The sequence below is a fragment of the Taeniopygia guttata genome, chromosome 2 (genome assembly GCF_048771995.1).
Source record: "Taeniopygia guttata chromosome 2, bTaeGut7.mat, whole genome shotgun sequence".
NCBI lineage: Eukaryota > Metazoa > Chordata > Aves > Passeriformes > Estrildidae > Taeniopygia > Taeniopygia guttata.
In genome coordinates, this window is record NC_133026.1 from 38498315 (window position 1) to 38514557 (window position 16243).

A 16243-nucleotide genomic window follows, 5' to 3' on the forward strand; every position below is an offset into this window, starting at 1 on the left:
TTACTGAAAACACGGACTTACACAGTTTGTATGTAAACAGAAACATATCTTTAAGATGCAGAATATATAATGATGACATTTCAGGAGAGAAACTTTCTTATCAAGCTCACTGGCAAATAGCAAAGGAACTTAATAGTCCAGGAAAGCAGAAAAAAAACCCAATATACTTGCAAATGTCTCTTATATATTAAGAAAAAGTGCTTAGAAATCCTCATCGCTCTCCGAAAACCTTACAATCACCTAGCAACCTATGTTACTGCTGCTTTCAATTTTAAACAGGCAGCCTTCACATTCAAAGATGCATCTGAGCCAACTGATGCAACTGTAAGTTTAAAGCAAAACAAAAACAAAAACAGAATTTTTTTTTTTTTTGTTATTTAAATAAAATGCCCCTACCTTTCTTCTGAGAGTACGATGGCGACTGCACTTGAGAAAAAGTAGGTTTTTCTTCTGTGAAAAATTCAGGTTGGTTGTACTGATTCAGGGCCATGTCCATGTCAGAGTACTCGCTTTTAAACACGTTTCCAGGGTAACTACAGGTATAAGGCTGATTCACCGCCCAGGCCTGTTCCATATATATGTTGTTACTGTGCAGGACCTGAGCATCACAACTGCTGTAACCCTGATTATCTTCAATATATGTGCAATAATCAGTGGACTGCATGTAGCAATTGCTACTAGCAGCTGGGTGCACTTCATATATTTCTTGCATACAGTAGTTCATTTTGTTAGCCTATCTCAGCTTCTACTTTACGTACACACACACATGCATACACACGCAGGCATGCATACACATGGATCAGGAAAGGAGCAATGAATATACACCAACAAAGTCGACTGCAAAACAGCCCGTTTTACTTCGGAGCAGCACCTGATGTGCTAAAATCCTATTTATATTGGGACGGCTTGTGAACTCCCCTGCCAGTCAAACATATTGGGAAGCAGATTTATGACAGTCAAAGGTCTTAATCTGTGACTGTAAGTTAATTCCAAGGGAAGATGGCAGTCAGGTAGCAATGACCACCAGACAAAGAAGCGACATCCTGACAACCCTCCTGTTCCCCCGTTTGTCTGGAATAATCATTTTATAAACCATTTCCAGCCTTTTCCAATATGATTAGAAAACGATTACTAAGGCAAGGACACAGTTATGTCACCGTAGTTGTCAACTTAAGTGTGAAGAATTATAAAGACTGCTTAAGAACTCCCAGAGGGGATACGCTGAAAATCCTAAAATCAATAATCCTGTTTTTCAGCATTAAACCATAGAAAATCCAATAGTGCTGTGTTGATGACCCAAACAGTAGTCTAGTGTTACAAAATTTAGCAACTTAATCTGTCATCAGCTTTATTGATTTTGTTTTACAGAATTACATGCATGAATCTCCCCAGCCTTCCACACATACACAATCCTCCCCACTGCTAATGAATTTATGGGAAAGCGGTTTTTCTAAACTTCAGTGATTTTAAGAAGTAATTTGTATTGAGTTCAACAGGTGGGAAACTTCAAAATAATATAATCAGCAAAAAGAACACTACTTAAATATTATCCATAAGCTAATTGCTTTGCTATTCTGCTTTGTTGTCTTTTCTGTTTCAGTAACGAAGTACAGTTAGAAGAGTTTTTTTCTGATAATAGAGCAAGGAAAGCAAGGAACGTTTTTTGCTCATTTTGGCTCACGTATGAACTATGAATATGACAATGCCATTACAACAAAAATTGTATGATATTTTAATTGCTTAATGCATGCCAAACTTCAGTATGGTTATTACACCTTCTTTAATCAGCCATTCTTTTTTTATCTAAAAAATTATTTTATTTTTAACTTACATTAACTGCTATTTGGTTTTTTTTATGAGCAAAAATGTGTTTTTTCTTTATAGCACAGCTAAGATACAGTAAAACTTGTGACGTCTGTCATAAACCAGTATAGTTTTCTAAAATCTGTTATCATTATTAGAGAGTTTAGTTACTACTGATTTGATAATAAGAGCTTTCTTACTTCATTAGTTTTAAACTACAGGATTGCCAAAATTACTGTGTAACTTGGCCCTTTTTCTTCTAGGATCTTAAGCATACATCTATAAATCTTGATGAATGTACTCTTAAATAGTCTTCAAAAGTTCAGTGCAATAGGTAAGAACTGGGCGTGACATATCCATATTTTTCCCTATCCGCTATTGCTAAATATTTCAGACTAATAAAAACAACCAACAGAGAGACATTTTCCTTTCCGACATATAACTGTAACTAACCTATCTAAATAAGCAGCATTTCCAGTTAACGTCTAATTAACTACCAAATCCAGGACAAGTCCTTCCAATGATCAGAGAAGTTAAAATTCATACTTGGAGTTTTTCTTCCCTCTCTAACTATAAAAGAAGCATCTTTATGATGCATTTCTTATTAACTTGCTCATAAAATAATAATACATTTGGTAAGTCAAACTGAACTCTATTGAGATCAATGCTACTGAAGTCAATGAAGATGCCTTCAAAATGAACGTGTTCTCCTCTAATAATTTAAAAAATTTATTTCATGAATACCACAAACAGTTACTGAAATCCAACAAGTAAAACCCTAATGAACCCTCGTTAATTTACCATTGACTAACTCAACAAATACCACTATAAAATACAGTGTGAAAAAGCACACAATAAAAGTTAATTTTAATTTTAGTTCAGGCCCATCATCTAGATTTTACAAACAGTGAATTTGTCTGTGATAAAAAGAAACTCTCATGTAAGATCTGACTTTTCAATAATGGATATTCAGCACTTCATAAAAAAATGCCTTTGTTTCATTCAACAAATTCTGCAATAGTTGTTTCTTCTGAAATTCCCAAACCATTCCCACTGAGGGGATGGGTTGGTACATAACATATACAGCTTGCTGAGTTTACTTCTCCATGCTCCCAATAAAACATTGCTAAGTACTGTACCTGGGTTGTTCATTTACCACAAAAAGATCCCCTGTACCACCAACAGGAATTTATGTAGAGCTCCCACAGAGGTGAGGCTGTGTTTTACACGTTGGCAGAGCACAATACCTAGATACTTTTCCACCACCCAGAAAAGCTTTGGAGAGCTGGGCTTTAAATTCTTAGTGAAAATTTTTCCCATGTGGATTTGCTTTGCCAGCAAAGTCAAAATTCCCACAAATCTTTTATTTTCTTTTTTTTTCCCCTTCTGACTGGATTTAGGCTCGTAACTGAAAAATTAAACAGAATTGAAGCCTGGTGTAGACAGAGCTGCTCCAGCCAGGATGGCACCTGAGGAAATGGTATTTCCACATGGCACAGCCTGTGACTTTCTTTCTGTTCCAAAACAGATCCCTCAAACATTTCTTATTTTCTATTCCTGTATCAATAATGCTCAGAAATATGTCACATGTACTATTTTTGTCAAGAGTTCCTCTAACACCACAAAGAAATTAAATTACATGAAACTGTGAAGGATGAGGAAAAAATGAAAAATTACTTTTCCAGCAAACAAAAAATAAATTATGAACACTGTCAGGGAATGTGGGTTTCTTACCTGTGATATGCTAATATTAAAGAGATTTATAGCTCTGCAGATTGTTGTTCCCTTGGAAACAAATCAGTTCAAAGAACACGGCAAAGATTTTAAAAACTGAAATATTCCTAACATATTTTCATTTTAATCCTTTAGGGTCCAATTCTGTAGGTTTATTTCATGTACACCTTTGAATTAAATTGTCTGATACAAGACAGTCAGACAGTGCCTTCATCAAAAGTCTGAAAGTTGAGTTGAATAATATTAACAGTTTTTCTTTGTTTTGTATTCCTATTTGAATCTGAACTTTTGTTGCCTCCAGCAATGTATTATCACACTTGGAATTTTATGAGTTCACACATATCTGATTATGTGAACACATGGAAGTTAATCACCATCAGAATAAACCCTTCAATTCAAGCAAACAAGCCAGGAATAAAACAGAAATTTTGATACTGTAATGGCAGAGGATCCAAAGCTCAAACCTCTCAGTCTAAGGTGTTAGTCCATTGTTCTAAAAAAGGCAGGAATTACTTGTTGAACTTGTGCCTGGAATGCCACAAAGGTTTTTATATACTCACCCTGGTGTAAATCAGAAGTTAAGTCTAATGCAATCAGTGACATTAACTGGGTAGGCAGAAATCAGGCTGTGAATACCTGAAAGGGGGAATCTGCAGAAGAGACTGCCTTACACTACACCATTCAGCTATTTATTAACTCCTGTTCTACAAATGATGACTAAGATTTTTAATTGCAACCAACAAAATACCCCCATTAAGATGCACTTACTTTTCTTGTGACTTGGCTCATTTACAAAACCCACCAAAATGAACCCACAGAAATGTTAAGGAAAGACAAAAATCCTGTAGCGTCCCTCTGTACACTACAGCCCAACCAACAGAGGTCCCTGACACAGAAAAAATAAGTATCATGCAGTGCAATTTAATCTGCTGTGGAATATTACCTGCAGGAGTCCTATTCTCCTGACTTTTTCCAAACTGTCCAGCCCTGGTCTAGAGTCCTGGGTATTGCAATGCTGCAGATAAGGCCCCTGCACGCCATTCTAAAATATTGTGTCAGTACGTGGGAGGTATTGCAGAGCATTCAAATCAGAAATCAGTGAGGGCAGAATGCCACTTCTGAAGGACCAAATGGAAGGATCTTATATTGGTTGCTGTTCAGACTTCATGCGTAAAGATGAATAAAAATCCAGGATTTACTTAAAAATTTTGCACATTTAAACATGTAGCTGCAAAGATTAAACATACCATTCTGAACTCTTCACAGCTTTGTTTGCCTGTATTATCAGTTTTGTAAAATTAATTTTTACACATTACAAAATAACTGTTATTTTTCCTATTTATGGATTTTATTGTTGCCTGAATTGTCTCAACCACCTCTGATGGTTTTGGGAAAAAAAAATTAGATCATGGCTTTTCTGAGCAAACACAAATCAGCACTTTCATAACATGGGCTACATTCCAGACAGATCTTCTCATATCATAAGGAACATATACTGAAAACTGCAACAGCTTTTGAGAAAAAACTACTAATGTGGCTTTTGCAACACCCATAAGTTGTCAAATAAAACTATCTCAGTGCCCACACAATGAGTTACCATCTCTCTTTAATGTATGTATTTGCACCACCTTATTCATTCACTTTATGCACTATGATCGAAGACTCAAAATGGTCCCTCAGAAGTATGACTATGCAAACTTAGAGATTAAACTAAGAAAACCTCAAACATCAGAATCCAAAATAACAACAAGCATTTACAAGAAGAGAAAATTAACTCTCATGGTGTTTATTTTATTTTGAAAACTCTACATGTCACTAAATCATAAGGTAGGTAGGATTATGGAATTCTAGTGCTGAAAAGTCACAACAGCATTTGACAGTTCCTGGAGTATGTCTCAGTGGAAGATAAGACATGAAAAAAAATCATCATTTTGTCAATGCAACATTTATAACAGTTGAAGGGAAAAAAGCTAAATCTTTCTGACATAAAATAATTTCCTTCAGTTTGCAACAGATGCAGGAAGATTCAAACTAACTGTGATACCAACTAGACAAAAATCTTACTTAGACAACAGCACACCTTTTTTCTCCACGTGTACCAACTTAGTTATTTCTCTAAAACTGTTCCTCACTGTACCTCAGTTATGACATGACACTAAATTTATCTGTGACTCATAAAATGCCACTGTGATGTGCCTTTTATTGAAATACTTCAGATTGATTAGTCTGCTTGAATAACAAAGAATGTCATCGTTTATATTTAAACATTCAGATTCACTACAGTTCCAGTTATCCCTCAAAATATTTTCAACACCTTGAATAAATTTGGTAAAATGAGAATAGAGCTTGCTCTTTTCTGATCAGGACTCCTCCAGGGTTTGTGCTTGCTTTTTCTTGCACTATTCATGACATGCATAGTTAGCACACGGTCTTGTCAGAAAGTGTTTGTTCCTTGGGATGTCAGCCAACAGAGGGGCAAACAAAATTCTTGAGTAGTTTGGACAACTTTTAAGATGGCCCCTGAACAAATACTACTAAGAGTAATTATAGACCTGTGATCCAGACAATCCAGTTTGTTAAGCCTCCCCATATATCATAATTGGAAGACCCTGTTACCAGACATCAGTTAATTACAGAGCTTATCTCTTGAGAAAGTAATGGCCAATACTTAAAACATGTACCTTTTCCGAGTCATTCCCTGTCTCAACTTCACATGAAAACATCAAGGTAAGAAGTTTCATTTGTTCAAAAATAAAACCAAGCAGAAAGCAGACTAATTTAGCTTGACATAACATAATTAACAGGCTCCTGGATGGGACTGTCTGGGTTTGGTAGCCTCCTGACAGCCCTTAGTAAGACGTTAAAGCGATCAACACCTGACATCTGTTAGCAAAGAGGCATTCTGAGGTAAAGCACAACTAAATCTAAAGAAATCAGGTACTTAGACCAGTTTAACTTTTTCATGAGGTGATATCCTGCCTGACACTGTAATCTTGCTTCCTGGAGTGATGCAAGACTTAAGTAGAAGAAAACAACTTGTAATCCCCCTCTTCCAATATACAGTAATTATTTTTTAGGTGAAGAGCAATAAAGAACTATTTATCCAAGTTTAAAAAGGAATAAGAATAACTTAAACACTACATTTGTGCTAATACCTTAGCAACTGTGATTCTTAAACAGAATTCCTTCAATGCTGTGCTGATGTGAACAAAACAATCTACCTCAGAGAAAATGGTTTATTCTCCTGACTAGTGAGGCAGAGAATATTCCTAACAAGAAGTCTCATTTGAGCTCTGTACATGCACTTACTGAGGCATTGGGTATGGTTAATATTAAAAAAGAAGGCAAACAACACAGTCAGAGGTGAAAGCTGAACACCCTGAAAGTAGAAAAGAATGCTTTCTTCTGTCTTTGCATTTTTAATGCATCAAAGATAAGCTTTAAAAAAAAGGCCAAGTTCAGAAAAGATTTTTGATCAACTTATAAGATAAAGAGAGAGAAAAATACTTTTTAAAAGCTTTAAAATAAGAGATATTATTTTGTATTAGGTATCACACAGAAAATCCCAGTAAGTACTCACCACAATGTCATAAGGGCTCTTCACAAAGCTATTAAATTAAATAGAAGAGAAAACTAAAAACCACAATTACCACTGATAAAAACAATAAAATAAAAAGGTTGGTAGCTAGAAAACATCCCCACATAATAATGCTTTTACCAACGGCCAAACCCCTGACAGTAAACAAAGACATAACCTGGTTTTGCTTTCTGTTTTTCCTAAATAGAGCATGTGCTCTGCATGATAATGTCAGTTACCTTTACACTTTTTTTCTTCTTTTTGGTATTCCTGGGCACTTGACATGATTTGAAAGTTTGCTTTTGTATAGCCTGGCTGTAAAATTGTACTAGTCCAAGTTGAAGCATGTCGGCACTGTGAAAGCTGTTGTCCATTCGTCTGGATATCATAATTTTTGAAGTGTCTTTTCCTACAGACATGATTTTCTGTCATGCCCACAACATTCCATTTCTGATTTCTGTCAGGAAGGTGAATCAGTCTATCCCACAATGGGAGGCCATGTCCTGGATGTTTGGCAAATACTGCAGGGCTACAAACCGTTGGCTTTGCCAAAATCTTGCTCAGGTGTGGAGTTTTGGAAAGCAAGTGGATCCCCAGCTCTCCTGATGCTGTGGCATTCCCATGCATCTCCACTGGACTGCACTGATACAATGCAGAACCCTTCAGCCATGCCCATTCAGCCACCATAGTTCCCCTTCAGAAAAAGTGAATATAAAATTTTCCTGTCTGAGAATCCTGAAAAAGCAGGCAGATCTATGTGGACAGGCTAACACTAGATGCAACTTTCACAACAGCACAGCTACAACAGGGGCCCCAGGGCAAGTTACCACCGATTTATTGCCTTGCTTATATGATCATTTGAGGTCTTGTAGGTCGAGGCTGGTCGTGAACAATTTTCAGATACTTAAAACACAAAACATCAAGGATTCAGCCTTGCTTGACTTTGCTCTTATCGTAGGCTGACCTGAGGGACACTCAGTTACCTAAGTGTGACATTCTTATGTGGGCATGCTTAGCAGTTCCGCTTTTGCTACCTACCGCCTTTCTCCCCTGTGGCCACAGTGGAGTATCAGAGATGCTAATTTTATCACAGGAGCACAGACACTTGGCTCCAGTGTGGATAATGAAAAATAACAAAGCTGCAGGATTTTATCTAACTGGCCATTGCTTATTCTTTGGTATAGAAGAAACTGAGATACCACCAGCTGACAAATTTGTAAAACTAAATATAGCCCAATTTCTATTTCTGGGCAGCAAAACAAAAATCAGTAAAAATGACCCATCCAAGATCATATTCTGTATTTAAGAAATTATTTTATTTTATATTATATGTAACAAAATTAAAATACAAAATATCTGTTTAACTTGCATAAAGAAAATAGAAAATTCCAGATATCTGATGACTGATACCTACAGTGGTTTTAATCATAGTAAGATTCTGCTGTTCTAATCAACCTAGGAGTCAATTTTACATACATTTCACTCAGTAAAGTAACAGTAAGGGCATGCCAAGTCATTAATTTCCAGAAAAAAATAATTCAAAGTAAACTGGGATTTAAATTACCAGATCTATCATAATATTGCTGTTTCTGAATCCTTTGTCTTAGGACTTCTCTTAAGTGGAATATTGTTAGTACAGGACAAATTCAGAAAACTTAATCATGGTTAGTTTTAAATTCTGTTATCCTATTTTAATTCCTGTTTGTGCATACATCTTTCCTCAGTATGTTATTTACTTTTAGATGTAAACACCTCTTTGCTGCTAGGAATACATGCTCACCTGACATTTGCAGCTACAAGTCTGTTTCTTCTACTGACTGTATCTCAGCTGGACATCAAAAACAGAAATTTGAGGAAGTACCTGGCATCATGGACTTAAATGCAAAAGGCAGGTAAGTTACCTACATAACCTTCCCTTACCTACTTACTTCTAGCTTTACAGATCTGCTCTTAGTTCAGACATCATTTTCTAAGTAAAATTAAAAACTAATTCTAAATGCAGGTAATATGGCAAGAGAATATCACTTGTAGGAGGATAATCAGTTTAAAATAGAACAGTGAAAGTAACCCAGAAATACTAGGCAATTTCAAAAAAATAGAACAGAATATAAAACTTCTTTTCATCATTTTAACACTTAGATATTCTCTTGACTTCGTAAATTTAAGCACAGAGGAAGAGATAGGATTTCTCAGATAAGGCCCTCTGGGAACTGAGAACTTCCCTCTAAGATCTGAACTTACACACTTCATTTTCTGTGGCACAAAGAGGAGCTGTGCATTACAACCCACCCTTCCTCTAGACTTTGCATAACCTAGAACAGTGTACTTGGTTCAGTAGAAAGCTACTCTCCCTCGAGTTCCTTCACACCCTGATTATCTCCCTGTGTGGATGATATTGCATCTTCACAAAATGCGAGAGTCAGGCATGTGCAATATATATATTAAAAATACAGGTATGTCTATAATACACTGATAAATAGATCCATGCTTTGTCAGCTCCTTGAGCAGGCCAGTAATTCAACACAATTCTTGACCTTGTTTAGAAAAGTCAGCTATATCCTCAATTACTCAGGTCTTGCTATTAGTCCTCAAGATCAGTGATTCATAATCCAGGCTGTCCAATCTCATTAGGCAAAAATTTCTATATATTTTCCCCAAATTTATCTCTGATATTAAAGGCCATTTTTGCTGTCTTTTAGGCTATGAGGATTTGTGTTACCTTTGATTTTATTAAAAACCCATACATTCATGACTAAGGTAAGAATTCTGTTCCCCAAGGATTCAGAGAGGGTGTCACACAAGATTTACAGATTTCTACCTTTAAACTCCAAATCCCTTCATAACTTAAAAAATAAAATCAAAACATATTTCCCAATTTCTTTGTTTGCAAAGCATCTGTGGCATTTTGAAATATGATAATAGATACATTTAAACTATGAGGAGAAATTTATTCTATTATAGTTTCCATCATCTGGAATTTACCCAGGCAGAGTTTACCAAAGCTAGCCAAACATCAAGAAGCTATATGCTCTCTTTTCCTTTTAGTTCCATCTGAGATTTGTCTCACTATTTTGCCTGCCATGCTAGTTACAGTTCATTTACTTCTACAAGTTTCCACTTTATTTCACAAATTCTCCTCAGTCACCAGGGACATTACACATTCAAATTTTTCTAGTCAAAGATTAAGTTGCAAAGAACTACCACTGAGGGCTTTTATATTTTGTCTTCTATTCTTGTACTTCATATACTGAGGTACAGAAGATGTCTATGTCTTAAATTACTGTTCTTTTTATTATAATGTTAAATTATTTTCATGAGAGGACTACATTATTTGTTCTAATTCATTGGCTCTAACATATATTGCCTGAATTTCTCAAATACTTTTTTTCCTTTTTTTTTTTTTAACAAAAAACCACACTGAGCATCTGCTCTTGGTCTTGTCAACCCAAAATCTTTGATAAAGGATGATGTAATTTTGTTTCCACTTCTTACCTATAAGAGAAGCATCTCTCTCTCCCTCTAGCTACTGTTAAAATGGGTATAATCAAGGCAGGAAGCAGTACAGTCTCCTGGGATGAACCATGACTAAAACCACAGGCCCTGTTTCAGATTTAAGAAGGACTAACAGCCAGGGCCAGAACTCTTCTCATCAAGGAATCATCAAGCAATTTCAAAATGCACATTGCAGCAATAACTGGCATCTCAGCAGTCAAGAGGTCAAAAGACTTCCTCAAATTCCCATTAAAAGATTTTTTTAAAGGCAAGTTTGTTTTTACAGAAGGAAAAAAGTTTTATCAGATGAGCTGCCCATTAAGCTTAACTGAAAGGAAAGGCAAAGGATCCCTCAGAATTATTTTATTACAGGCCAAAGCAAATACTCCTTAATGGGGAATTGTAAAGGTTGGCCTATTCTCAGACACACAGTGTTATCTAAAGGTCAATATATAAAGGACTGCAGAAAAAATATGGAACAATTTATTTGTTTTCACCTCAGTTATGTGGCCTTTTCCCCCAATTTTCTACTAATATCTGTCAACAGTGGTCAAAGAAGCAATACACTAAAAGCTCTCTCATTTTTAGTACAACTCAAGTGAAGAGAGGCATTAAGTTGTATCTCCAGAAAGATGGAAGGTGGTAGCCAGCCAGCCAGGAAGACAGTGTTTCCTGCTGGAATGAGCTCTATACCAGCCCTGAACTTTGATCCCGACAAAAACTCAGACTGTACAAAATAGGACCAAAAACAACACTGAACCACACTGTTCCCCATGCTCACAAAAACCCTAGAGGTACTGCATTAAATTCCCTCTGCTGTGCCCTGAGAGCTACACTAATTTTCCTTGCTTGGGGTCTGCCCTGTTGCAGTCAAGGCTGGATTTGCATTACCACTATTACTATTATTGCTTTATACAACAGTAGCTCCAGTTAACAGCTAGATCCATTGGTGATGAAAGCTGCTGTGACCACACAGGCAATCAGTCCCTGCTCCTAAGAGACTGACTACACTGCTCACATTTTTAAGGGGAATGCAAACATTTATTTTTCACCTTCAGCAGCAGCAGGCTGTCACTTAGACAAAAGGTAAATTAACAGTTCTGGGATGTCAGAGGATTGCTGTTTTCCCAGTTACAAAGACACTTCCTCTAACAACAAAAAAGTTATTTTACATTACAAAACTGCTCACAGCAGAATCTCCACTGAAAATTCTCTCTATACAGTATTTTAATTTGCAGCTGACCAAAACAGTGGCAAGTAGGAAAGCAACTTAGAGATCTCTGGATTGTCATTAACTAACTTGATTGCAAAACGTACGTAATAAAGTTTTGCCTCTTTGGATATTTGAGGTTTACTGAAAAAAAGAGCAGCAAAGACAACAGCACTTCACTGGCTTGCTTTTTTTTTTTTGTTTTGCCACTGAAGTATGCAAGCATATAAGGACACTGAAGTGGGTTGGCTTCAGAGAGATCAACTAAGGCAAATGTAATCAGGATTAGGACTGAGGGGTGCACAGTAGGTTGATGAAGCAGTCTAGCTTTGTATGGACCCAGTCCAATAAAACTATAGAGGATTTTTACTTGATGACTTGAGTGAAAAAAATAAAAAAGCAACCAAGCTACTATTAAAGGACACGTTCCTAGTAAAGTTAACACCTGATTCATACTTTGTTCCAGCATTTTAAGCCCCACAAAGTAACTGTAAGTAAAAGCACGTAAAGTTTTCATGTGTGTTTATTTTGGGAAAGACAAAACCATCTGTGCCAGACAAGGCTAAAGTTTCATTTCTTCTCATTAATCTTGCTGTCAATTCACAGCATTTTATTTTCTCTCTTTTATTTTGCTTCTTCACTCCTCTTCCTCTTTTCTCTCCTATCCTTCCATTTTCTCCTCCCTAAAAAGCATAGCATTTTCTCTTTATGCTTCCTTATTACAGAGGGAAACACTTCACAACTGATTTCTTTTTCACAACTTTTAAACTAGGCTCGTATGATCATTGAGTAAGCGGAAGGATGGAGCCCAAGTCACATAGACTAGCCAGACTCTTCTTAAATATGCAAATTTTGCCTCTGTAAATAAAACCTTTGAGAGCATGTGATTTCTTTCCTGAATTTTAAAATACAAAACTTACAATGCCTATAAGAAAAAAATTGTAGCGTGAAAAGAACTGTAGCAGGTAGAACGAGCAATGTCTACTGAAACCATGAGGTCGTTTTTAATATTTCAGAAACATGTGCATATGTGTATGCTTGTAGAAATAAACAGCCAGGGTTATTTAATCCAGGGCTGTTGTTCTGCTACTTGCTTTAGCAGTGGCACTATTATAAAATATTTAAATATTACATTTTAGAATATGGATTTCAAGATTAAATTTCAGTATTTCCAGTATTTTGGACAAGTATTAAATTATGAGTAAAGAAGAGTGCACAGATAATTACAATAAACTTTGTAAACAGCTTCTAATGTGCAAGAAAAGACAATATTAGAAAACTTGTAATAAAGAACGTAATAGCTTTATCTTGGTTCTTGATATATCTTAATGAGCTCCTCTTTGAATCAGTGCAATCACTCTTTAAAAACATGCTAAATTTCCATTAACTTTTAAAGCAATATTACACACACACTTATCAAGAGCTGGGGTTGACATTATGCTCAAATTTCTAAACATGAGAAAATATTAATCAGAGAAAAAGAATACGCAGAAGAACATAGCAGTTCATCTGTAAGTTAACCAGAGGCAGGTTCTGAGCACAGAGAAGCAAATGGGGCAGGGTTCAGAATTTTGGTATGTAAAGAGCTCTCTGAAAACCTGTCCTTTGAGAAATGAACAGGAATTGTATAGACCAATACAGAATCTTACAGCAGCTACAGATAAAACAAACTTACCAAAAGAAATTAATTAGCAAAGCTATATGGGGAAAAGCAGTAAAATACCAGGACACACCATGGAACTAGAACGGTGCTGGTAACCAGTACAGCCACATAGATATTAAATGCATTCTTCCATCTCATAGTTCTGCACGACACATGGGAGGGAGTTTCTCTGAGGAGAAACTACACCTGAACCAGAGGGCTCACCTGGCTGCTGTTCTCCAACAGGAGTCATAAGTGGATACCCAGAACAAAGCAAGCACATATGAGAGCTCCCACCAAGAGTCTCTCAATCCCCAGCTACTCCTCAGCCCAAGGGACTGCCTGAGCCCTTGTGGCCTTTCTAAAATGCAGCAATACCCAATGGATCTCTCTCTGAACTAAAGCCCAGTCTACTCTTGTGTACTTTTTTTGTATTCACAGCTCCCTCTAGCAAGGAATCCCAATGTCTGTCTCTTCATGTGCAGAACCACCTCCCTCTGTTTGTTTTAAAACAACATTGATTTAATTCCCCACACACAGCAATCCACCTCTCCAGGGTTCATTCTGCAGACTATTCTTTGTGTGAATAAGGGAATGTTAATGGATATTTATTCTCTTCATGTTGTGTTAGATAATTCTTGTAAAGTCTGGGAACCTACTAAAATAAAAGCAAGAAGACAAAACACCACTTTCAGAATATGGCTCAAAACATGTAAAACACATCTTTAAAAACAATAAGTTACAGTGAACCCTTTAGGAAATCACTCAAATCACTTCTACAAATCAATTTAGATCACTGCCACCTTCTTCTAAAATCCTGATTCTGAATATTACTTTCCTCATGAACTTTCAAATCAATTCACACGGTCTTTCCATAATCTCTCATTAGATTTTCCGTTTCTTCCCAGTGGGGAATGGACAGTATATTTGGCTGCTACTTGCTAAAATCCTGGGGATGCATGCACATAATTGAAGCTTTTTCTTTTTTCAAGGTGATGAAAGAGATCAAATTATTTTGATTCTAAAACTGCTTAAAGAGATAGCCAGTATCTTAAAATCCCACCTCCCACTGAGGTTTGAGTAATGGACCGGTAAAAGAAACAAAGGTACTAAAACTAGCAGTCTTGACAAATATGTAATTTTTTATAGACAAAAAAGGTAAATAAACAAGTACGGTTTGCTCAAACAATGCAATCAAAGCTTATTCAGTAAGAAAGACAAACTTGGATGTGAGGAGAAAATTATTTTAATTTCAAATAAACTCTAGTTTGGTACAACCATTTTCAGAAACACAACAAAGCAATAGTGAAAGGCCTTTGTGTACGGCAGAATGTACACATTTCCTTAAACATTTGTCTTTTTTTACAATAGCACTGCAGCAAATCTGATGCTTTTAAAGAACATAATGAGAAGTCCATTTAGTGAATGCAAAAGGTATTTTATATGGAAATAACTGGGAAATGACCAATTGGATTGATCCTACAGTTTACCAACAGCTTTACAACTGGCACAAAAAAATTAAAGTCCTCTCTGTGTATAGGGATCAATACCAAAGACAAGTGTTGTAAGTTCATTGCTCTGACATACAGTTATCAGAAGAACTAAACAGCAGCTTTTTGAATATCATAAAATGTCAAGCTGCAACTCCTGTGGCAAGCACAGCAAAGCAGCAAAGTGCTTTATTTTATAGGCTATTGGAGACGACTTAGAAAAAACAGGACATTTTACTCCTTTAAAATAACTACTCCAAAAGCTTCTTGCCTGCAAAATGAACAAGTACATTTTATACTGACAACATTTTGCAGTCCTCCTTGCCTGATGTCAGTGTAGTGAAATACAGCTACACAATTTAAGAATTAAACTCAAAATTTAAAATACAACAGTCTGCTCCCAGCAGAAATAAATTTCAGAAAAATAAGTTAACAAAAGAAACAGCTCTGGCTTAAATAAAACTGCTACAGAAAGGGACTAAATATACTGATAGATCATTAAAAAAAAAAAAACAACAGAATAAACTCATCAGCATTAACATAATGAAATGTACCTAAAATGACTACGAAATGCTACAGAACTAAAAAAAATGCTGCTATTTCTACAAAAAAAAGTTTGTTCTCTCTATTCTTTGCAAAATCTAATCAAATCCCCCTCCCCTTCCTTTTTATTTTTTTTTTAATGTGTGATTTTTTGCGGAAAAAAAGAGCAGATATTCCTAAATTGGAAAGAAAACACAACATATTAAAGAATTGTATACAATTTGAAACATTACAAAATGTTTCCCAGACTACTTGGCTTTTGTATTTATATAGTACTTTCACAAAGCACTTCTAAAAATATTAAATTTTGAACCCAAAAAAGGGTAAAATTAACCCAGAGTGTCTGTAACCTAAAACTTAGCAAGTGTGATATTTTTAACTGCATATTCAGAAATATGCTTCTAAGTAATAAGAGCCATCATGGAGTGATTCATAGCTTCATGCAAAAACATCCCACAATATAAATCTTGTTAACCTTTTGAAAATCCCCAAAAGCTCATTACAAAGCCTCTGAATCCTGGCATAACAAAACCTTATATTAAAGTATTTACTGTCCTCCTAAAAAGTCCATTACATAAAAGAAATAATACACTTGTGTTAGTCAGATTTTATCATGGTCTGGCAGGCGAAAGAAGTGTCAGACAGTGATGTATGTCAAATTAAATTATCCTAGGAAAATCATTATAGAAATCTGGGAGAAGTAATTTCTCAGCTGATATTAAACAATAAACTGTTCTCTGCCTAAATTAATG

General features: G+C 35.8%; 1 protein-coding gene across 28 annotated transcripts in view; it reads right to left on the reverse strand.

The window, feature by feature from the left end:
- Positions 1-16243, reverse strand: part of THRB (thyroid hormone receptor beta) — a 169323-nt gene that overhangs the window by 29557 nt on the left and 123523 nt on the right. The window contains exon 1 of one of the 28 annotated variants that reach the window (XM_032746745.3): positions 7354-10462. The exons of 26 other annotated variants lie outside the window; for them this stretch is intronic. In XM_032746745.3, coding sequence (XP_032602636.2) covers positions 7354-7801 — 448 coding nt within the window. In that variant the 5' untranslated portion in view covers positions 7802-10462. Of the gene's footprint in view, positions 1-396; positions 7292-7353; positions 10463-16243 lie in introns of those variants that run through there. One more of the 28 variants, XM_030264981.4, reaches the window with a different exon arrangement.